The 25,335-nt window shown below is 33.8% G+C and overlaps 3 protein-coding genes and 1 pseudogene across 3 annotated transcripts; 1 reads left to right on the top strand and 3 right to left on the bottom strand.

Moving 5' to 3' along the window:
- Nucleotides 1-13: 13 nt before the first annotated feature.
- On the bottom strand, nucleotides 14-2,121 carry LOC140960531 (photosystem II D1 precursor processing protein PSB27-H2, chloroplastic-like; annotated as a pseudogene).
- A 5,120-nt stretch (nucleotides 2,122-7,241) lies between these two features.
- Nucleotides 7,242-13,370, top strand: LOC140960529 (transcription factor SRM1-like). Its single transcript, XM_073418831.1, has 2 exons — nucleotides 7,242-8,451; nucleotides 12,435-13,370. The coding sequence occupies exons 1-2, from the start codon at nucleotides 8,069-8,071 to the stop codon at nucleotides 12,889-12,891; spliced, it is 840 nt and encodes a 279-aa protein (XP_073274932.1). The 5' UTR covers nucleotides 7,242-8,068; the 3' UTR covers nucleotides 12,892-13,370.
- Nucleotides 13,371-17,635: 4,265 nt separating this feature from the next.
- LOC140960569 (pectinesterase-like) lies at nucleotides 17,636-19,580 on the bottom strand. Its single transcript, XM_073418871.1, has 2 exons — nucleotides 18,645-19,580; nucleotides 17,636-18,466 (listed from the first exon to the last, which is right to left on the bottom strand). Exons 1-2 carry the CDS (start codon nucleotides 19,549-19,551, stop codon nucleotides 17,790-17,792), a joined length of 1,584 nt encoding a protein of 527 aa, XP_073274972.1. The 5' UTR covers nucleotides 19,552-19,580; the 3' UTR covers nucleotides 17,636-17,789.
- Nucleotides 19,581-23,509: 3,929 nt separating this feature from the next.
- On the bottom strand, nucleotides 23,510-25,154 carry LOC140959937 (lysine histidine transporter 1-like). Its single transcript, XM_073417994.1, has 5 exons — nucleotides 24,910-25,154; nucleotides 24,442-24,825; nucleotides 23,946-24,339; nucleotides 23,760-23,865; nucleotides 23,510-23,678 (listed from the first exon to the last, which is right to left on the bottom strand). The coding sequence occupies exons 1-5, from the start codon at nucleotides 25,110-25,112 to the stop codon at nucleotides 23,563-23,565; spliced, it is 1,203 nt and encodes a 400-aa protein (XP_073274095.1). The 5' UTR covers nucleotides 25,113-25,154; the 3' UTR covers nucleotides 23,510-23,562.
- Nucleotides 25,155-25,335: the final 181 nt, after the last annotated feature.

The following is a 25,335-nucleotide window of genomic DNA, read 5'->3' as shown; positions in this document are numbered from 1 at the left end:
CACTATTTGCCCCTTCAAACTGTATAGGGAGTTCTAAATTGTTCAGCTGCGGACAAGTTACTTCGTATCTCAGCCTTCACGTCCTCAGGAAGCGGCGCAGAGGGGCCAGCCTTCGAGTAGAAGTTGGCCAGATATCTTATGGCTTTCTCGATCATAATATATGATTCCTGCAACGCAATCAACACCAAATAAATGTCGGCAAAATAGATGATCAACTTAAGTGGGTGAGCATTGGTCAACAAAGTTGGGAGGAATTGAGTGATAAAATTGTGCGACAATTTCCTTGTTCACACATATCCATGCACCTATAAATAGGCTCATTTTGTACTTCATAATCATCTCATTCTCAAGCTTCTTCTTGAATTTTCTTATTCTTCTTATTACTTTTATAATATTTATGAGTTTTTTTGTTCTCCTATATTAAAACAGTGTGTGTTCTCTTTGGAAACACAATGAATGGTTGTACACCGTAAATATTATAGTAAAATTCTTTTCATCTTTCCCGTGGTTTTTACCCTAATAATTTTTAGCGGTTTTCCACGTAAATCTCAGTATCCGATTTATTCTTTATTTTCATTTATTATCTCAAATTTTCGTAAGTGGGACCAACAATAAACACATACTGATACCTCCAGAAATATCTGAATCATTCTGGATGTATCTGAGTCATATTTAGCCAGGTTTCTAGGAAGCCTGGAAAACAGGGAAATGAGTCAACTCAGATGTACCGGTGGATATCGCAAGTGCCAGAGAAATTGATCCCGGGCAGTGTGGGCTTGGGTAGTATACTCAGTAGGCAGTGCCTAACGTTACGGTCATCCACCCGAACAGCACGGTACAAGTGCACTTCCGGGACTACAGGTATGAGACGCCATGTTTCAATAATCATTGACAATTCTTTCAGCACATGTATGAGTGATGTGACTAAGCTAGAAGTAATGTAAGCTGTCAGATTTGACAGTATCAGGGCATGAGCAACCATCTCGCCATGAATAGCAACTTGACACTGAAAACAAGGTCATCATTGACTTTTCTCTTATAAATAACAGATTTGTTTGATATTAATACATTCGGCTATTCTTATATAAAATAAACATACATTATCATTGCATACTTTCATTCACGTAAATACTTGACCGACTTGAGCATAAGAGTGGTCACACCAGAAAATATTTCGACACCCCACTAACCTTCTTTGTTTTCTTAAGTGTGCAGATTCTTTCATACCAGGTATTTCTCATCTCAATTCCAATGGCTAAAATCTACCCGACCCAATGTAATTATCCACTAAACTCAACCGATTCATCCGGTCGACATCACATACATTTTGCAATCAAACATGCATGGATCCAGGTACCTCAGTCTCCAAATGTTCAAATACCCTCAGATAGATTCCTTGGCCGCGTCAGTCGTGAACTTAGCCATGCCCCTCGTGTCCTCCTGGAGTGACTCGCACAGCGTTTTCACCACCTCCCGCACGGATTTCAGGTAAGCCTTGGGCAACACCTTCCCAGATTGTGTTTTCTTGTCATGATCAAACAACTACTTCAAGGCCCTTGATAGGCCACCCTCGTCCCCCTCTTCTGATCTATCCCGAGCCCGTAACGACACTACCTCGGAGCTCAAACTCAGCAATGAAAATACAACAAGCTGCCGACTAGGGGATGCCAGCATATGACGACATCTGCATTGCATTGCATTCTATTTGCAGAGTTGCAAGGGGTCCTGGTATGATTAAACTTGTTCGAGGCAGCCAACCTCCTATACCGGGGAGTATAGAGCAGAGAAAAGCAGTTAAGCGAGAAACTGATTTTTTCCCCTGTTTTTTCATCGATATACTTTCTTATCGGTTTATAAGCTTCACACCCCTGTTTATACTTTCCTGTCAAGTACCAAACTCTCTTTTACTCGTCATTATTCTATTACTTAAGCGTATTCGTGTACATTTCTTATTTAACTATCACTTATTTATTTGCAACTACATAATCCACCAACTTTGCTGGAATGCTCTTCATTTTTTATTTCTCTTGCTTTGAAGTTCTTCTCTAGTTGTATCGGGTCCTTTCCATTCTACCCCGCCAGATGATCCACACTACAATGGTTGCATTCTGATCAAATTCAAAACCAATTATCTATTTGATCAGTAATTGGAAACATAATCAGTGCATAACTCACAGGAATCCAAAGTGACAGCAGAAATGGGACATATATTTGCCGCCATGTCGGGGATTGAAAATTCAATCATTGCCTCATTCTCCGCCTCCTGCGGCAAGCATATAGAAGAGAATCTGAAGAAAATAAATCCCTACAACAAACATCAACTCAAGCGCTCAAACTTGATTCACCCCAAATCAATTATCGCCACTCAAATTCATAAACTCAAAAAGTAGCCAAAATCAATCATTTGGAAAAGTTAAAGATTACACACCCACCAAAACAGGGGAACAAGCACTTTTATCTCTTCTTTTCTTGAAATATTTTCTTTGCTTTTTATCCTTCTTTTTATTTATTTTGATTTAGATGAAAATGCGGGCCTCCGATGGGCTTAATTTCCTCTTTACTTGGGCCTGGGCTACGTACTCTGTTTTGAAATACAAAGGATCCTAAACATACGCTGTATATATTTTTTTATTGCTATGATTTGTTTTTGATAAAAAATTTGGTGGTTAAGTAAATAATTATATAAAAGATTTAGCCATCATAAAAAAATTAAAAGCATTAAGGGGAAATTTTTCATAATTATTCTGAAATTTTTACCTGAAATATTAAGACATCATACTAAAATAAATAAATTTTGGAGTTATTTTTTGTAAGAGGTTTTAAATTTCGTTAGAATAATTTTTTTGATTAGAACTATTTTGGTTATTTAAAAAATTTGTGGTAGTGTGCAATTATTATGTGAAGTAGGGTTAGCACGAATAACAATAAAAGTAAGTTTTTTGTGAGAAGATCTCACAAATATTTATCTGTGAGACGGTCAACCATACCGATATCCACAATAAAAAGTAATAATCTTACCATAAAAAATAATACTTTTTCATGGATGACCCGAATAAGAGATCTGTCTCACAAAATATGACCCGTGAGACCGTCTCACACAAGTTTTTGCCTAACACCAAAGGCCCCAGACACGTGCTCAATTTTAGTTTTGTTTTTTTTTTTAATTGAGGAATTAATTGTAACAATTAGATTTTGAACTCGACATTTTATTTCAAACTCGAGATTTTAATGTCATATGAGCTATAAATAATATGCACTGTGTACTCAATTTTTAATATAATAATAACAGTAGTGATCATTGACACATCGATGTTTGGGTGTATGTATATCTATAATTACTGTTCATTCAGAAACTTTATTTATGTAAAGTAATATTACAATATTTTTTTCCTTATTTAATTTTACATTTGATTTATATTTTTATTTTTTGAAAGAAAAATTGGCATGTTGGGAGAGCAAAGTTAGCTATTTTAAGGGTTTCTTCCTTCCTTTTTTTCCAGGTCTCTTCCTTTTATAATATAATAAAAATAATAATAGTAATAATATAATGTAGATAGTATAAGCATTTTCAAAATATCTATAAATTATAATATAATGATGTACATGATTCTCTCAATGATTGTTCAAACTTATATTTAATTTGGCTTCATTCGAAGTGTCGTCTCGATTAATTAGTTTGAAAATTATGTATTGAAATACGTATAATATCAACCAGTCTTGATTGACTTGTTATACCTTGTGCATTACAAGTCGCACGAAAAAAATAAATAAAAAAATACATATTGTTATAATAATAAAAAAATTGTGAGACGGATATGCGAAATTTTTTAAACGGATCTCCAATATGATCAAATACATAAAATAAATATATAATACTTTTAAATACGTGTATAAAAGTGGTCAATCCGACTCATAAATATAGATTTATGAGATCGAATAACATGAAACCTATTAAAATAATATCTTTCTATTAAAGAACCGTTTTTTTTATCAATCATATTTTATATTACGAGCTTATTTTCAATCCTCGTTTCTATTTCTATCCTATCATCTCAGTATCACAATTGTTTTAAAGTTTAAAAAAATCATAATTTTTAACACATTATCTCATGATTGGTCAATATATATAAATGTTGAGTTAAACATATATGAACGAGAATAATATTAGAATGAGCGACCTCGTGTGAAGTTTTCATACGTCAAGCTGCTAATGTTGCGTTGTTTGATCTGGTTGACTAGATGTGCCGTAAATTATGGACGCCAGACTTGACTGGTAACATTGTCTTTGTTGAGGGACATGACCGACGGTAGAGAAACAGTAAGATTGATCTATAAGAAATATGAGACAACACCAACAGATATACATACGCCTCCCCGGAATAATAGATATAACAACCCGACCAATTAGCATCCAAATAGGTGCACTATGTGCTGCTATAATTATAAAAAAATAAAGTTGCACATTGACTCTTAGTTATAATTTTTGACTTAGTGATAAACACTTATTCCTAACAATAACATTATGCGAATAATACACATGATTTAAACAAGACTAAGGTCATGGTTGTTACACTAGAATGAAACAAGGTAAGAATAAAATCAGTGGAATGAAATAAAAATAGAAATTGAATTTTATGTTTATTTAATTCAAATGATTGATACCAAAAGGAACAAAAATGAATAGAATGAAAATTTTTTTTTATTACCATATAATTTCTTAATTAAATTTCAAAATAATAACTACTAAAAATTTTCGTTTATTATTATACTATTATTATTTTCATGATTATTTTTTTTATATTTTAATTTTTATAACTATAACTATAATAAAATAATAATAATATATAAATTTATACTAGGTAAACTAAATAAGATTTTTTTTATAAATATATAAAATGAGGAGTACATGAATAGTAAGAATGTTCATTCTCATTCAAAGTGGATGTGATTACCATTTCCATGAATATAAGTGATCATTCTCATTGAAATGAATGTCTATATCAATATAAAAAATGAAAATGAACCCAATAAAGATTTCCTTGTAGAGACATAGATTTGATTAAGACTGAATCATCGATTCATTTCACCAATTTTTCAAGCTGTCTTGACAAATATTTTATTCATATTTGAAATTATCAAACTCTAACATATTCGAGCCGAATTCGAACCAAAATTATTTTGATAGATAATTCTCAAATCTTAATATTTTATTAATATAATATTATATATATACATTTCGAGATTTTGAACCATCGTCTTCGAACTTTAATGTTCGAGTAAGAGTTCAAATAACTCAAAAATATTTTGAGACGAACTCGAACTCGACCATATTTGATTCCATTACATTCGTTTTACTAATCTAGACGTGTTGAAGTTGGGTTGGCAAGTAGTATTGGTCCATGCACAACATTATTATTCGGAGGATTGGCCCATCTCTCTCTGTCCAAAGTGTGGATACTTGCTTACTTTTCAATGGGCTGTTGATCGTTTCAAAATGAGCCATCAATGTCGCCCCAACTTTTCTACCACTTTCTTATTTTTTTAATTTACATATTAAAATATTAAATTATATTTAATTAATCTCTTTGATCCATGATATAATTTTTTTTAAATAAACCCTATGTTCAATCATTGATTACAATGTAAAAAAAAAAAAAAACTTAATATACAATAGTTTATGAGGTTGTTTTAATTTATGGGTCCAAAAAAACCCTTAAATTTAGCAATCTGATATTTTATTCAGCCGCAACTTTATTATTTTAACACAAAAATTCATATGAGACTGTCTCATGGATAAACTTTTTTAGACAGATCTCATACCTGACCTGACCTATGAAAATATATTATTTTTTATGTCAACAACGATATAATATTATTTTTGACTCTAAATATGATATGAGTCGACCTGTGTTATTAATATAAATCTCGTTTACTCTTATTTTAAATTTGTATGTATATTAAAACAATAAGTTATAATATCATTAATTACTTTTATAAACCATAACTTCAATCATTAATAAAATATACTAAAATAATTACTTTATTTGATCCATAAGTTCAATCATTAATAATAAAAAAAACTACAAAATATCATGGTGTAAAATAGCGGATATGATATAATTAATATTTGATAGTTTAGTTACTAAGTTAAAAATAAATTAGGAATATATTTAAATAAGTAAAATCTGTAACAAAAATTAAATTGAGCATTATTTTAAATAAATTAAAAATGTACGCAAATTACAAATTTAAAGTTGATCGGGATATTTTGATATAAGATAAAACAAATTCCCCATGAAAACTACAAAATATGGATCTTCTTTTCTTCTTATTTTTAATTAATAGCACAAGTTATTTTACTAACAAAAAAATATAGTATTTTCAATTAAATAGATGGCAAAAACTTGTGTGAGACGGTCTCACGGATCGTATTTTGTGAGACGGATTTCTTATTTGTGTCATCCATGAAAAAATATTAATTTTTATGTTAATATTATTACTTTTTATTGTGAATATCTTTAAGGTTGACTCGTCTCACAGATAAAAACTCGTGAAACCGTCTCACTTTTATTATTTTCTTGTTGTCGACACACTCTTCATCAAATATCGGTCTCACACGCTAAGATATGTTATTTTTTTTACAACTCAATTAACCAATCAAATCATACAACAACATCAGAGTTTGTTGTGTGTCATTGTAACAGTACTTTACCCTCCTAAGCCTGCTTAACCCGTGGACCCACCTTGTTCCATTATGAATTAGTCCACGATAAATAAGACATTGTCTAATTCAAAATTTATAAACGATTAATTAATTAATTAATTAATTAATTATAATCTCACGAATAATTTACTCTTTTAAATAATATATCTACGATGGATTATATGAAAAAATATAATTAGAGGATGATCAATCATTGCTAGATAAATACTCTTGAACTCTGGAGCACCAACAAAAGGTTTACAAGATCAAAGAAAGAAACGTTTATAATTTTTTATATAGATTTTTTTGGTGATAATCTTTTATAAAGATCATTAATATTATACTGAGACAACGAACTTAAGATCTCCAAAATTGAGGGAGTTATATGTTAAATCTATTTACTTATATAATATGTGAAAAATATTACTTTTTTGATCTTGAAAAATCTGTGCGAGCTGGAACTGGAGGAAGTTCGAGGCAAGTTTCCCTTTCTGGGAAGTTCTATTGTCTTAAAACTTGCTTAATTTTAGTCGTGCATTTCCCATCGAAAGAGATTTTTTTAGTTGTGTGCTGGTAAACTGTTGAAGGGATATTTAAAGGTAGTGGTTCTTTCATGTCAGCATATTCGTTAAAGATTTGTACATGTTTTTCTCGAGGTCGCTTTCTGTGTGTTGGAAAATTAGTGTCGGAAGGATGTAGGATTTGGGTTTTCTCCATTGCGATTTGGAAAATCACGAGATGGGTAGCTGTGGATTTCGTCTCCTTTTGTTTCTTCACTGTTACACGTTTCTTAAATCTTTGTGATGATTTTATTTGATTGTGGGTTTTGCTTTTCACTTCATTTTGTCGGTACGGTAGTGGAAAGTATTCACTTTATGATTTTACTCACTGTATTAAAAACAGGCCATTTTAGTTCCTTGAAAGCAAAATCGTGCTCTCCTCGTGGTTTCAATTATCTTCAGATTGATGTGTGTTTGTAGTTTTAACTGTGTGGGGACTCTGCAGAAGATAACAAATGAGGAGATAGTATTTGACTGTAAAAGTTAGGTGTAATTCATCTTTCTTGTGGGCCTGCGCTGTGAAAACTGGAGCTTTCAAAGTGAGGGTTCTGGTTTTGGCCGTTGGAAATTTCTAGGGGTAAATGATAGCACATTGAATCCTGTTTTTATCCATTTCGTCTCTTTTTTTAATGGGCATAAATATTAGATGTAATGGTGGTCTCTGTCACATCTAAATTCTCACACAACTACAATTACTGCCGTGTTGAATTCATCGTCACCAATGAAAGTAATATATATTTTTTATGCTATGATTTTTAAGTACTAAGAAGAAATTTCTTTAGATTATATTGAACAAGAAGTCTAGATGCCGGCAAGTGAATCAAGTAGCTCTTCTTGGAAAAGGGAGCATGATATTCAATTTGAAAGAGCATTAGCAACGTACCCCGAGGATTTGTCTGATAGATGGGAGAAAATCGCAGCTGATGTCTCCGGAAAATCACTGGAAGAGGTTAAACATCACTATGAACTGTTGGTGGACGATGTTAATCGGATCGAGTCTGGCTTCATACAAGTGCCTTGTTATAACTCTTCCTCGGATGGTTCGAGCAGCCATGGCGGCGATGAAGGAATTGGTAAGAAAGGTGGCAACTTGGGGCTATTGAACAGTGACTTCAATCATGGAAGTAAGTCTTCAAGGTCAGACCGGGAGCGACGCAAGGGGATTGCTTGGACAGAGGATGAACACAGGTGAACGAATTTTCAATTATATATTATTTTTTGAATCTGGAATTACTATTCACTATTAATATATGCTGAATATATTGCAGTTTCTGATTAGTGGGTCCTTAATGGTTTTTGAATTTTGATATTGTTATATCACAGTTAAGCAAGTAATACTTGTGAAAACCGCACTTTTTTCACTCTTTTGTAGAGTTTCTGTAATAATCCTAGTAGATCTTAAATTATGAAGATGGTGTTAACTGGATTATATATATCCTTCTATGAGAATCTTGACCTCTCTAAAGTTTTTTCTAGAATTTCTTTGTTTTTTTTATTAGACTAAAAAATTGAAGTCTTATCAGTTCTATGATTTTCCAGATCTTTATAGTACTAAGATTCAGTCAAAAATTTATGTCGAACTTAAAGTTGGATCAAAAAGTTATTTTTGTGTTTGTTTTTAATCAAGAACGATACATTCTAATTTATATTGATGGACATACACATCCTTTTTTCATCTTATATATGTCCTGCTGTTTTTCCTTGTTCAGAGGTCGTCCTTCAAAATTATGTCAAGAACTTAATGATTTGTTCGATAAAACTTTGTTATGCTGTCTCTCATAAGCTTACCATTATGAATGACTTTCGCTTTGAACCATCAGTGCGCCTAGAGTCAGCTCATTCACTATTAGCATCTTGTAGCCTGCATTAGAACCAATTTGTAATGTCACTAGTTCTAAATGTTCTGCTTGCAGTTCTATAAAACTTATCACTTGCTCATGAAAACTGGACCTAACTTTGCCCTACAGATCCTTGATCAAATAGAAGTGTCTTGGCTATGTTGAACATAGGAGCTACCATTACTACCAGCTTCATGTTCACATCTCCCTTGAATTTCCAACAAAATGCAGCTTTGGATTTTTACCAAACCATGAAAGGTAGATTCATTTATGGGGAAAAATGATCGAAACTCGTACCTCGTCATTCTTTATTCAGTTAACATTTGACAGGATTTGCAGGTGAATTAGTAGCGAATGAGTAGTTACATCAGAGAAGCTTCTTTATTGGTGGTATTTAATGCTACTTGCTTGAATTGCTGAGAAAAAGTATCTGATGGCTGAGCTGTCAAATATTGGCTGTGAAACGATAGCCTGCAGCCTAGAATCTAGAGACTAGATGGTTGTCTATTAAAAAATTGAGAACATAGATGGCATGATGTATGAGTTGGCTGGACAATCTGAAGCATGACTAAAGCTATGCAAGACAAATATTTTAACTTGAAGATACACTCATTATATCCAATAGACTATTTAAGTTCAAAAGTAGATGCCACATGCTTGGATAATCTCCAACGAATTTCGCTTGTCCGTTTTAATTTATGCAGGAAATCAAATTATGTTTTGTAAGCTGAGTTTATGAGGTCCTGGAAAATAAGTCTTTGAAAAAGTAGCAAGGGATATGGAATTCACATAACTACTAGAACTGAGCAAAAGCCTAGCTTTGAAACTGAAAGAAAATACGCTGCATCAAATTTGAGGTGCCTGATGACGCTAAATGAAACAATGCACTATTAATAGTAAAACTATGAGTATTTTTAAGCATTGTATTTGAATTTATTGCTTAACTGATGGAGTGAATTTGTAGTTTGGTTTGTTAACATATGAAATAAAGATGCAACTATTTGTCTGCTTATTCTTCTGATTTCCCCTTTGATGTTTCTTTTCCTTGGATTGATCCTTGGTTACGTCTTCTATTACCTGAGGAATGTTTGGAATTTATTTTTTTAAGTTGGTGGTATGACATAACAAGGTGCCAATTTGTTGATCTCTTATTGTCTTTCAAGGTAGAGGCAATTTACAATTTACTGTAAATACAACAAATCCAGCTGAATACTTGAGTTGTAGAGATTGAACGACTTGTCACTATGCATTGGTAATCTTCCTGTCTAAGTTCCTCTTGCTGGCCAATATTAAATGCTCTTGGAGATATTATTACTTGGGCTAAGTATTTATAAATTTTTGAACATTTTCATAGTCCTTACACTTTTATGGGTTTGGAGTTCAGAATTATTGTAGTGAATTGAAAAGAAGCTTACTGCAGTAAATGGAGCTTGAGTGATGATTACCGTGGAGGATTTGGAGATATACGTGAAACTTCGAAATATCGAAAGAAGAGCTTGTGTCTGAGATAATACCAAAATTATGGAGTGAGTATGAATGTTTATGTTATAGTGTTTAACAAAGTCAACCGGGTTTCCCATTGATGAAACCTTTTCAATGTCACTGATTTGTCTCAGCTATTCAACCTATTGGCTGAGTTATGGAGCTATTGATTTCGTAGGATTCAGATCCCACTTTTAAATATCATTGACGCGGGCATTATTTTTTTAATTTTTAAAGCATCAGTTTGTCTCGAGCATTATGCTGAAGAGAGATGAATCTGGTTAATTAAAGCTATTTATTACTTAATTCTTTGTTTTTGAGTTTTGTGTATATTTTCCTTGTCTCAACACCTTACTCTGCTGCAAAATTAAATTACCTAAATAGCCTAATCCTTTTGGTAATTTATTTGGATGCACATTCAAAGGAGTATGATGAACTCCTTTAGTGATAATTGATAGCCCAAAACAGCCTTGTCAAATTTGTTGTGAAATTGTCTCTGTGGGAGTTAAAGTATGGTGTTGTAGCAAGTTAGTGGAACTTCATGCAACAAATGTACCTGGGTTGTTTATTATTGCCGCTTATATCCTCCTGTATCCAATGAAGTCTAGGTTTTGACCCTAGTTGTTCTCTCGTTTGTTTCTCTTCTTTTCTCTTCCCTATGAATAAAATTTCATGCACCTCCGACATCTTCCATAGAAACCTCTGGACTACGTTTCAAGAATGTTCAAACATCAGAATGTGCAGAAATAGGCAGAATGAACTTGGTGTTCCCTTTCTCTTGGGACTTCACGTGCAATGTATCTTTAATGTTCTAACTGTATACGAGTCATTTAGTGGTCTGTTTGAACCACTTGGTGTTTTGAATCCTAACCTGTCGATGAATGCCAGGGAACTCCAAATATGCTTACCAGATAATGATTGATGGAATGAAAAAATGAACCGTCAAAGCTGACTGCAGATTAGTGAAGAGTGATTTGAGTTCTCACTCCCAGAGTGTTGTTTTACTTGCTGTTTATTTCTTATAGAATCATTTGGGACTTTTCCATGTTGCCGAAGCACTTCTCTTGGCTTTCACGTTTATAATTTGAGAATAGAGAATCAATTTCTGTTGACCACGAGATAAAACTCCATTAAAAAAATATATAGCAAATAAGTTATTGGAGACAACATCGTTGCTTGGGAAAATTTGGGCATATTCTGTGTTCTTACGATTCAACGGAGATTATAACTGTTTTTATTCATGGTTTGACTCATTTCTGAATGCATACATGTGTAAAGTTATGCTTTGTAAGAAGTTCAAACTCTGTTTACAAGAGAATATATGAATCATTAAATTGACATGTTAAACTGCTTATTTTTAGTCTTTTGGTACCACTTGTCAGATTAATATTTTCTATAAAGTTGTGATGATGGAAAGGGGTGAAATACCTTCGGTTTTTTTGGTGCTTTATCATTGATTACCTTACGAGGCACAATTTTTTTTAATGGAAAATAAGCTTTCTTTTAATGTAAAGACCTAAAAGGAAATCAATACAGACATTACTGGTGACTAAAACCATTTTATTCCGCGGTTAAGTTGGAATGCTCTTCTTTATCACTTCTCCATTTTCAACACTCATTTTTTCAGAAAGTTTTGGATGACCAAAAGATGAAGATCGATGTCCATGAGATAATGAGTTGCATTTGTGTTATTTAATTATATCTCGGAACCATAGATTTTATTGTTGTATACGTCAAATGGAAGCTGTTGTCTATTACTCGATGTTATACTTTCATATGGCTTCTACTCTTCTTTAGTTGCACGTTGCTTGTCATTGAACTGCTCTTTTTTTTCCTTTGTGGGTAAAACAGATTGTTTCTTCTTGGTTTGGAAAAATATGGAAAAGGTGATTGGCGAAGCATTTCCCGAAATTTTGTGGTGACGAGGACACCAACTCAAGTGGCCAGCCATGCCCAGAAGTATTTTATTCGTTTGAACTCTATGAACAAAGACAGGAGGCGTTCCAGCATTCACGACATCACTAGTGTCAACAATGGAGACATGTCTGTACCCCAAGGTCCAATCACCGGTCAAGCCAATGGTTCTACTGTGGGAGGTTCGTCAGGCAAGTTGAACAAACCTCCTAAATCCTCAGGCATTGCTATGTATGGGGCTCCTTCTATGGGACAACCAATCGGAGGACCCCTGGTTTCTGCGGCTGGGACTCCTGTTTATCTTCCACCGCCACATCTAGCATATGGAGTCGTTCCGGGTGCTCCGGTAGGTCCTCTGACTTACCCCATACCCCACCCACCTGTTAGCAGGTGACAAAGAAGTTTTTATCATGCTACCTTCCACGTATAACATCATTCAACTTTGGCAATATACATAGATCAGTCGCTGGTTTTGTGGGAAACTGGGAATCAATCAAGATTCGCTAGTGTGTATATCACCAGGCGTAGTAAAGAAAGAACCTGGTCGATTTGGGTCTTGAAGCTTCATGAATGAACAATAGGGATAGTTCTGATGTGGCACTTATAGAGTGATTTCTATATGTGCAAACACAATGGTTTTCGTTGGTTCGGCGAACAACCATTTCATGTGTTGGCCATGTTTGATTTCATTGTTAAATTGAAATAAGGTAAAGAATAAACTTTCATGGATGTGTATAGGCAGGCAGTCATATGTGTTATTTTGGCAGATTTTCTAGTATCCTGGATGTATCAACTTTGTAGGAATTTTGAGAAGTTATTAAAGCTCAAGTAAAGTAAGAGATTGAAATATGTAAAATACCCTTCTGCATTCTACCCTCGCTCTATGATTACTATACAGTAACATATTTTAATGTCTTTTTCTGAGCATTGAGCAATTTTATATGTAAAAGTTTAGTCATAGTAGGTTTGCAAATATGTAACGCCCACGACAAAAGTATTTGGCCTGCAAATGCTATGTTTGGGTGTGGGTATTACCACCATGTTGAATTCGACTGTCGCCTCTTTTATCGAATATAAAATTATAATTGTAGAGAGATAATATCAAAATGATTAAACACAAAAAATCATGTGAACTTGTTTCACAGATCAATTTATGAGACGAATCTCCTATTCGATATTTGAAAATGTATTATTATTTTTATATAAAAAGTATTATTTTTGACTTCAAATATAAGATAAGTGTACTCGTCTCAAGGATATAGACCGTGAGATCGTTTCACCAGAGGCCTACTATTAATTAAATATAGTGAAGAATACAAAAAAAACTCATCTATTATATATATACAAAAAACACAAGGGTCTCGGGTAGGTGATGCTTTGAGTCGGAAAAACATGGGCAAAATAACCTTAACTTCACTTTCAGTTCAACCACGCCATTGATAGATGGTCAAGTTGAACCAAAGTCGAGGCTCGAGATACAACATTGAAAAAGTTCGAAGAAGAAGCCAAATATGGAAAATGTAGACCGAAACGGAATCCTGTAGATGAAATGATGACTATGCGTACTAAACATCGACAATCTTCGACAATAAGTGATGCAGAAACACATAAGAAAAAAATTTCAGTCCACCCTGACAGTACAAATATGTTTAGGGACTTGAAAGGAAGCATCCAGTGGGACGAAATTAAGAAAGACATTGCAAAATTTGTTTCCAAGAGTCGAGTATGCAAGTAGGTTAAAGCCAAACACCAAAGACATGGAGGACTGCTACAATATTAGAAATCTCAGAATAGAAATGTGAGCATAATTTCTATAGATTTTGTAGTAAGTTTACCGAAATCTAGACAAAGTCATGATGAGATATGAATAATTGTAGATAGACTTACAAATTTGCGCACTTCCTACCCGTTCGCTAGAAATAACTTGGACAAGTTAGCTACCCTGTACATGAATAATGTTATGCGACTGCATGAAGTTCCAGCGAACATCATATCGGATAAAGATCCAAGATTTTTATCCCATTTTTGGAAGATCTTTCAAGAAACTATGTGAACTTACGTCACCCTAAGTACGACGATCTATCACCCTCAAAATGATGGTCAAATCGAGAAGACAATACAAACTCTTGAGGATATGCTACAAGCTTATGCTCTAGAAGTGACAATTGGAGTGAACATATTACTTTAATAGAGTTTGCCTACAATAACAACTACCACAACAGTATTGGTATAACACCATACGAAACCATGTACGGACGAAAATGTCAATCGCCTCTATACTGGGATGAGATAAGAGTGAAAGCTATCACTGGGTCTGAGCTTTTCCAAGCAACAGTGGACAAGGCAACAATCATCAAAGAAAAGCTCAAGATCGGCAGAGAAAACTGGGCCGATTTGAAGTGAAGACCCGTGGAATTCGAAGTGGGTGAGAAAGCCTACATAAATGTCTCACCAATGAAAGTGGATGTTCGATTGAGTAAAGTTTGAAAAACTGAACCTCCGATATGTTGGATCTTTCAAAATCCTAGAGAAAGTGGCAACCCTAACATATAGACTAGATTCGCCACTAGACATGTCAAGTATACACAATGTTTTTCACGTGTACATTTAAGGTAATACATTCTAGATCCAAGCCATGTTTTTGAAGCTGGACCGCTCATGATCAAAGGCAACTTGAGTGAGGAACTGAAGTATGAAAAAAATGTCTATTCGAATTGTGGACACCAAAGACAAGTACTGAGACGACCCATCATTCCTTATGTTAAGGTCCAATGGTTTAATCACACCGAGCCAGAAGCTACTTGGGAATTGGAAGATAAGATGTGCAAGCAGTATCCTTAACTTTTTGAAGGGAAAAAAAATTCAAGTTTCGAGGATAAAACTTCCAATAAAGAGAGAGGATGTGAGAATCCAATAATTTTGCCATTTAAGCCTCCAATTTCCGAGAATTACAAACTTGAGCACTAAGTTTCAAAATTATGGCAAGGGTGAAGGTTATGAAAGAAATATCTTTATAATCAAATGATTACTTTGTATAAGCCTTACAATCTCGAAGTTATGTAAGAATATCGACATGTTTATAGCAAGTCTTGCACCACAACACCTATAAGTGGGCTGTCTGGATTCAAGCAGAAGTTCAAGATATTTTCAAGCCAAGTAATTTCTCTCACATTTATTTTAAGATTATGTAAGTGAGCTTATTGTTTTAAAATTATATTCAATTCATATATGAACAAATTTTGTTTTCGAAAGTTTCTCGAGTACAAGTTTTTCCTTTTCGTATCGTGTTGAAAGAAGTACCCTATGTTTTGAGCATTGTTAGGATTCAATTGGATCTGAGAAAGATTTCTGAACTATGATATATATATATGTGTCATTTCACGATGAGTTTGTAACTGTTATATGACATCATCCATCAGAGAATTTAAAATTAAGATTCTGATGGTCCCGAATGCTCACATTGCCGGGTGCATCCTCAAAGCCATATATGCAGGTCTATATACGACGCACTTATCCATGTTTTGAAATCATCCCGAGTTTCTTGACTCATTAAAACATCGAAATCGGTTGTGGGCAACGAATTAGAGTTAAGATTATCCACTGCTAGAGAAAGAAGCTGGTAACAAGTTTCCAATGCTGATATTAATGTGACACTAGCATTGTCTGTTGAAGTCCCATTTTCGTAAACAAAGTCATTCAACACTTTAGAGACTTCATCTATGGAGACTTCCACGGATATCTTGTAGAGGAATTGTGAAGAACACAACTTAGTTATCGTATCAACAATAGGCCTAGAACCGAGGCTATGGTAACATGTATTTGGGTATTGTGTCATGCCACATAATTCTTTGATAGAAGTACTCCAAATGGGATTCAGAGGCCCTACCCCATATGCTATTGCAGCCATCAGCATCAAAATCAGAGACTTCCCTCCATAACGTAAGACTGGATTGAATGAGGCCTTATATGCTTCAAATTTGGTTTATTGGACTCTAATATCTATTACATGTATATATACGTACACATTGAATTCACATGATTTGAATGTGAACTACTTTAATGTATTCTGTATTTATAAAATCTACTTATAATTTAATAAATGCAACTAACCCTCCAAAGATCATGCATCGGGAAGATGTTATGAATGCATGTCTCAAGTATTTAATTTGCTGATGGTAATTGAATTTAGAAGAGTTGTGATCTGTAAAAGGCTGAATTAGTTACAATATGGGAAATCCATGATAACTTCAGGTGTTAATTATGGCATTTTCCCAGTTTCTAAATCCTACTAATTAATATCCATTAAATTTTTTGTTGAAGCATCATAAATTTGGTTACCTCTCATCGATAACAGAATGTTATTGTCGTTAATTTACATTCTTAGGAATTGGCTGTACGTCTAGTTCTTGATGTTACGTTTTTCATATTGCTTCTACTCTTCTCAAGTTGCACATCGATCGTTATTGAACTCCTTTCTTATTTTTTCGTTTTCTTTATTAATTGGTTTGAACCCTATGAACAAAAGACACGAGACAATCCAGCATTCACAACATGATCATGATCAGAGCCGACAATGGAGACATGTCGGTACCACAAGGTCCTCCGGCATGTCGGTTAAGGTCTGATCACTGGTTAAACTAATGGTTCTACAGAGGTTCTCTTTTGTTGATAACTGTATATTAGTATATATTATTTTCTTCTATAAATGTTTAGCAGTTCAATAGGACGTGTGAGGTTCAAGTTGTTAATAGGCTTGCAAATATTTAGCATCCCTTATGGTGGAACTCGTTATATAAGATAAATTTCTCTTTGTATATAATAAAAACCAATTGTCGTTTGCATGTATAAAATGTAATTTTATTTATAATAATTTTTTTTTGTGATANCTGGAAAAATTATATTTTTTGTCTTATAATTTGAATTGTTTAAAGCATGTTATTGATCAAGCCTTAGTCAAATAATTGTTGCATTTGATAAATTTTTGCAATTTTTCATCGGAATTCTGATGTGATGATAAAAAAATTATGTGACATCGGAAATATGATGTGTCGTCGGATATTGTTTACGCGACATTGGCCATTGTAGACGTGTCAATGAAAAAATGATTAAAATGGACAAAGTGCAAATAAAAATACCAAAATGTAATTTCCAAGGATAGATTTTATAGATCGAGACATAGGAGTAATACTTATAATAGCTAGTTTGCCACTTTGTTAGGCTTTATTAGTCTTTATTAGAACAAAAATGATGCTCATTATTATTTCCATTAATTTAGCTTCATCTTCAGATCACTCACAAGTCTATTTGGAAAGGCAGACCTGTTGCAGGAAGCCATCGATCTCCATTGATAAGCGCCCTCACCGTGAACATGCTGGCTTCTTCTCGAGTACTATTTTGAGCACTCACCCCTTTCCATTTAACCCTGCCTGCAACATTCGCACCAGGTCCCTTATTACCGAATTCAACATAATTTATGGTATCTGGAACAGGTTCACCCCAAGGAAGCCATCCCTGTGGATCAATCAAGCTTTCCATTCGGCTTTCCATGAAAATAGTGGTGGAATAATTTCTCCATGGCCGGCCCAAGTATGTCAGAACTCCTGTAAGATCCTGTCCTGGTGAAACCACACAGTTTTGTATGGAAATGCCTGTGTTAGAATACGGGTTCGATTTCCCTTGGGCCGTTATTGTGTTCTTGTTTCCATCTATCGGCCTGTATGGGAGTATGAAGCTGTTCTGTATGACAACCGACGAGTCGCCGAATATAAAGTCTACCGTTCCATATATGTTGCATTCGCGATAGAATTGTCGAGCAGAGTGAGCATACAATGTGTCTTGATGAGATTCTATTCGGCAGCGATAAAATACGGATTGATCTGATGTTGATAGCAAGGCCACAGCTTGATACCTTCCCTTTGCAACATTAACAAATCCCATGTCTCGAGCTATGAAACCCTTCCCAAAAACAGCTGTACGTAAATCATGCATTCTTTTTTAATTAGATGTTGGATTTTGCATATTTGACTCATCTCATGTTATGAAGTATTTAAAAGCCTCAAGGGAAACAAATATGATAGGAGACTCAATGGATTATTCACATTTTAAGTAATAAGGAATATGAAAATTATGTAGCATGCATGCACTCACCAAAAGTAGCTGTATCAAAGGTTCCTTTACCAGAAGCAGTGTTAAGGTCTCCTATAACAGTGGTATTGTTCATGCCGTCACCGAACATCATCACATTCCATTTGTCCTTGTCAACATGCACGATTTCCTTGTAGACTCCATTTTTCACATAAATCACAAATCTGTTTAAACTTCTATACGGTACGACGTTAAGGGCAGCATTTATCGTGGTAAAATTTCCCGAGCCGTCTTGTGCCACAATAACATCTGCCAGCTGATGCATTTGCTTCAAGACTGCTGCATCCGCCCAACTTTTCCTCATGCTTACTTTTTTTGATGATCCCGGTTGCACTACATAGTGATCTTCAATTTTACACATTATAGCAAGGCTATTGCTAACAGATATCGTGGAGTTGTTCAATTTTTCCATGACTTGGCGTCTCACATCTTGGGATGCATCATCAAAGCCGTCCACGCACGTCTGCAAGTCCGCGTATGAAGCACTTAGCCATGTTCTGAAATTATCCTGAGCTTCCTTACTCATCGAAGCATCGGAATTGGTTGTAGGCAAGGAAGAGTTAAGATTATCCAATGCTATAGAAAGAAGCTGGATACAAGTTCCCAAAGACGATATGGATGCTATACTAGCATTCTTTGCTAATGTTCCATTTTCGTGAACAAATTCCTTCAATGCTTTGGAGACCTCATTTTTGGAGATTTCCACAGAAATCTTATAGAGAATTGGCGAAGGATACAACTCAGTCATCGAACGAATAATATGCGAGGAACCAAGGCTGTCACGACATGCATTTGGGTATGGCGTCATGCCGCATAATTCTTTGACAGAAGTTCTCCAAATGGGATTCGGAGACCCTATTGCATCTGATATTGAAACCATCATCATCAAATTCAAAATACTAGCTTTCATGATGTAAAAAGGACGATTGAGGGAGGCCATATATGCTTCAAAGTTAGTTTCTTGGATTCTAACATCTGTAATATACATATATATAATGGTGAATTATCAAAAATATTTTAGACGGTGACCTACTTTATGCGTAATCTGTGTGTACAAAATCGATCTACATCTGTTAATAAATTGTAGTAAAAATGTAATGCATTGGTCAGATGCTATAAATGCAAGCATAAAGTCTTGTTGGTGGTATTTGAATTTAGAAGATATGTAATCTGATATATATAAAAAGGTTGATGTAGTTACAATATGGGAAATCCATGATGAGAGATCATGTAATTATGAAAATTTTCCGGTTTCTGAATCATACTATATACATTAAAATTTTTGTGGAATCGTCATAAATTTGGTCAAATCTCATTCAAAAAAGAGGAATTAGCCGCATTTGTCAAAGAAAAAATATTTTTTTTATACTACTTTGTCCAATTTTTAATGTTATGTCAGTATTTTCTGATATCACATGATCAACACTCCAATAAAATATGATTAAAAACAACGAAAAAAAATTTATTGTAAAAAAACCGAACTTTAAAAACATAGTAGACCAACCCAAAACTGAAAAATTTAATGGACTAAAAAAATTTATTTGATATGACATGCGGCAAAACACACTACAATATACATCAATAAGACTCTCAAGAACATGACATGACTTTATATGTTTATCACGGTAATTTTAAATATAGAATGTACATGAGGTCAACTCTTGTTTTTTTGCTCTGTATGTTTGTCTCTTTGCGATTTTAGTCATTTATGTTATCAAATTTCAGTTTTAATCTGTTATTATATTTTTTTGCAATTTTAGTCATTTTTCCGACGCTATACTGATATGACACTAATGCAACGTTGATGTAACGCTGACGTGTATAATGTCACATCAGTATCCCCAATGAAAAATTGTCCCAATTAATTTGGCATTTATAGAATGATTTAATTCTTGATATGCAGAAATAATGTTTTTCTGTTGTTTAACAAACCATTTCATGAGTTGTTCATGTTTCATTTTATTGTTAAATCGAAATAAGGCAAGAATAAACTTCATGCATGGATGTGTATAGGCAGGCTTTTGAGGTTTTCTAGCAGCTTTTCTAGCTAGTATCCTGGATTTATGGAGTTTGTAGGATCTTATTTTATTTTTATAGATGGAGACATGGTGTAATATTTTATCAGACAAGGAAGAATGATTCCATTATCTATATATATATATACCTATAAAAGTGTGGATGAAGGGCATTGTTTTCTAATTGTGCAATGACAAAATTAACCTTCTATACGCACTTTAAGAATAAAATGTAACTCCTATATTAATTTTATCAAATAACTCATCNGTCAAACGATATCTTAGTGTATAGTATATAATCTATATGCCTATAAAAGTTTGGATGAAGGGCATTGTCTTCCTATTGTAACAAAATTAACATTCTATACATACTTCAAGAATAGAATGTAACTCCTATATTTATTTTATCAAATAACTCATCTTATATTACATTTAAATGTTTTATCTTTTTAATTTTTTCTCTACATTTTTTTCCAATGATTTTATTGTAATTTTGTAATTATATTTTTAGTGCAATTTCTAATTAAGTAATAAATTATAATATCACAAGAAAATATATGAAAAATTTAACTATATGAACAATATTAGAATAATGTAATTCTAAAAAAATTCACATTTAGTCTATTAATTAATAATTAATACTAATTAACCACATGTTATGGTTATGATTTTTTCCAATTGTACAATGACAAAATTAACCTTCTATACACACTTCAAGAATATAATGTAACTCCTATATTAATTTTATCAAATAACTCATCTTATACTACATTTAAATGTTTTATCCATTTAATTTTTTTCTACATTTTTTCCAATGATTTTATTGTAATTTTGTAATTATATTTTTAGTTCAATTTCTAATTAAGTAATAAATTATAATTATAATATCACAAGAAGATATATGAAAATTTTGACTATATGAACAATAGTAGAATAATGTAATTATAAAAATATTCACATTTAGTCCATTAATTAATAATTAATACTAATTAACCACATGTTATGGTTATGATTTTGTGCTTTCGACTTTCTTCCATTGTCTTTCTTTCATTATAATATTTAATTAAGTTATATTTATTTTTTTTAAAAAAATTTATTTCATATTAAAAAAATGAAATATGACTTAATAAGAAAAATCTTAAAATATAAATATACGGTGAAAACGAATTCAAATTTTCTGTCCATACGCTTTTTTAGCTAATGTAATGTTTTATTATTACTTTTTTCCATATTTTTTGAAATCGTACTATCTTTTAAAATCAAAATTAAACTCTTTACTTTCAATTCTTTGTTAAAAACCCATAAAATATTTAGTTATTCTACTATTGCACATATAGTTATAAATTTTTCATATATCTTTTTGTGATACTATCATTTATAATTTAGAATATAACTTGCAATGAAAATTGTTGTCACATGTTCTTAGTTATTCCAAAATTATAAGTAAGTATTATTTTAGATTTTTAATATGTATTTTTTTAACTTTAAGAGCATATTTATCAATTAATTGATGTAATGAGTAGATAAATATCAACATCATGCACTAAAATATTCTCTTCCACTCTTATATTGCTTATTTAATTAAAATACATTCATATAATTCTATTTACACTTTTATATTGCTTAATCAATTCAAATCATTTCATATAATTATATTTGTATTGTTATGTTAGTTTAATTTAGTACTTAATTTGACAAATTATTATTCCAAATTCTTATAATTTGTTTCGATCTATTTTTTTCCGGAACGAAATATTGTTTGTTTAATTGGATGATCAACATGCAAAGAGTAAAAAATATTTTTACTATTAATTTAATTTTTAATTATTTAAAATATGAGCTTACGTGCGGATGCACGTGCTCTTAAGTTAGTGTTACTAAATAGGCCAAAAAATTTATGAGGTGACACTCCTTCAAACAAGATTAGCTTCCTTATATTTGGCATTCATTTCTTTATTGATGAGCACAATTTTCTTGAACGTCTTGCTCTATTTATTCTTGAATCATTCTAAAAATTGTGAGTTGTTTTTTGTGATGAAACATATGAAGAAAGTGTTCCTATTTTCTTTTGAAGGTGATGAGCACGATCAGTCGCTTTTGCTAGGTACCTTTTCGTAAATGTCGTGTGGTCTATCCGTCAGCGTTTAAGGTGGAGGACAAATTTGACGGTTCAAAACCAACGTACGCCTATGCCGTATGTAGTGCAGCAAGTGGTAATTATAGAGTCAGTATATTGACACTGTTTGGGACTTGAGATTTAGCCCTGGTTGAGAAGAAAATTTCTAGCGGTCCCTATCAACAAAATCTAATGTTTTTAATTTTGGGCTGTCGCAGCATTATTATTCACTGTAGGCGGTGACAAATTTCTTGAAATCCCGATTATAATATTTTACTTCACTAAGATAGTTATCGGATTAAATCTAGCTACACATCTCATCTTTGGTAAGTAGATACTAGATGGTATGAAATGAGTGCTGATACTTTTTATCAGAGGCGTAAATTTTGATTAATAATCATATTTCGCAAGCTCAAACTCACGAGGCCAATTTTCTTCAAGAAGAGAAATCGAGCTCAAACCCACAAACCTTGTACGATTCAAGCTCTAGCACAAGAAGCTCAACTCGAAATAGTTTCTTCTCGAGGTGATAATCCGTCAGATTGTAACCCGCTTCGATAGATGTTAGACTCCATGTAGATTAGACATAAGGAAAGATTGATCTTTAGGACTAGATCGATGTAAAAAAAGGGTTGAATTTCGATCGTGGAATGAAGTAATGCATGTATTCAGAGAAGTCATTTGTGGCCGGAACAAATTTGNGTGCTAGCCACATGATGCAGGGGAGCTGAAAAAGGGTGTGAGTTTTCGTGTTAGCGACTCAGAAGATCAAAAACAGATGAGAGTTTTGTTAAGACACTGTGAATTTGCTTACAAAGTATGTGGTCGGTGCGAAAGCGAAGCCTCCGAAGAATGAAAGAAGCCCACCAAAGTATGGGAAGGTGATGCCAACGAACATTGTGAGTGCTGAAATCAAGAGAAGCAACAATGTTTGAAGTGGGCACATCCAAAGTTGCAGAACATTTACAGGATCTATCACAAACTTACCGACGTATATGTTTCTTGTAATGAAACGCAAGTACCATGTTGGCCTGAATCTTAGCTTCTTTACTAGGACGGTCTCTATCATGTCGAAAACTGGCATCGCATAGACCTGCACCGACCCCGAATCATCAGAATTCTGAACTAACTATAAACGAAAGAAAATAAGAGAAAATTCAGCTGCCTGCTCACCTGGTAGCTCCCTCTAACATGTACCACAACAAACATGTTGGCCATGGCAATGAGCCACACAGGTTTATTCAAAGAGATCAGGATATTGTCCTCTACCGCGTTGCCATACATCCAATATCCAATAAGTGCGACGGGGAAATAGCAAAGGGCGACAATAATGTAAGCAGCGAGCACTCCCCTCCACATAGGTTTCTTCGAAGGCTTCTCAGGTGTCGAAGGAATGCTGGCCTGAATTTCCAACACAACATTGTGACCCGCATAGGCGAAAGCTACGTTGCCCAAGGCAGCGAAGAAGTTCAACATTGTACCGGCTGCTGACTTAGCTTTATAGCCATATTGCACGTCAGGTTGCACGCCCTTGTCAACCGCAGCCCCCCAAGCAATCGTAGAGTAACTGCAGAACATAAAAACGGTCTAATTAGGATTACGCCATTATAAGAAATACCGGAACTTTTTCTGGAGATTGATTTGTTGGATAAAGAATCTTGTTACACACCTCAAGGACATGACTGCTGCCGCCAGAGAAACACCGCAGATCGAATTGAAATTTCGAAAATGGGAGAGCACAAAGTGGGCAGAGGCGAAGATCATGATAAAGTATGTAAGCTTGATATCTTTGCAATCTTGGCAGACCAAATCATGAAATTTCTTTAGTGATTTTCCTCCAGTAACCATGTAAACTATGTCCACTCCAACCTCAACAATCAACTGTTGAGGAACCACAATCCACAGACCAAGCTTCTCGCCGAAAGCATGCTGTCCCAGTTCATGGTATCTGTCGAAACGTTTCCCCGGGACCATTTCATGCATTTCAACCATTTGCCACAAAGTATACAGAGTGACTATCCAAGATATCACCAGTACTGTTGCTCCAGGACCCCTGAAAATATACACAAAAAAGTGAAATCTTTGATGTTTCGGTTCAAAATTTTGATTTTATCAACTGGGATGTTCTTTCTTTTACCATCCTAGATTGGACATGGCGTAAGGGAGACCGAGGACTCCGGCTCCCACCATGGCAGTGACATTGTGGAAGGCGGAGTACCACCATTTTGCGTTTCTTGAAGAGGTGATCGGAAGCCATGCATCTATTGCCCTCTCTTCTTGAGTTCTATTGTCCACCTGTGTGTAGTTTTGGTGTTGATCAGCAGGAGCTTCGGTTCCCATGGAGTAAGTAATGATCAATCAAAGAAAACCCAGAAATTCTGAGAGGATCGAATATGCGAAAGCTCGAGACAGATCATTTTATAACAAATTCTAACCGACATTTTACTTCATAAAATCAAACTTGGACTTTTGACGAATAAAAACATATTAAAAAAATTGGCAAATATACAGCTATTTTTCACCTGGCTATGAAATTTGGTCGGTCCCAACTTTACTTGCGTAC

This window comes from Primulina huaijiensis, chromosome 15 (genome assembly GCF_012295235.1).
Source record: "Primulina huaijiensis isolate GDHJ02 chromosome 15, ASM1229523v2, whole genome shotgun sequence".
NCBI lineage: Eukaryota > Viridiplantae > Streptophyta > Magnoliopsida > Lamiales > Gesneriaceae > Primulina > Primulina huaijiensis.
This window is presented reverse-complemented; position numbering and strand designations above follow the sequence as displayed.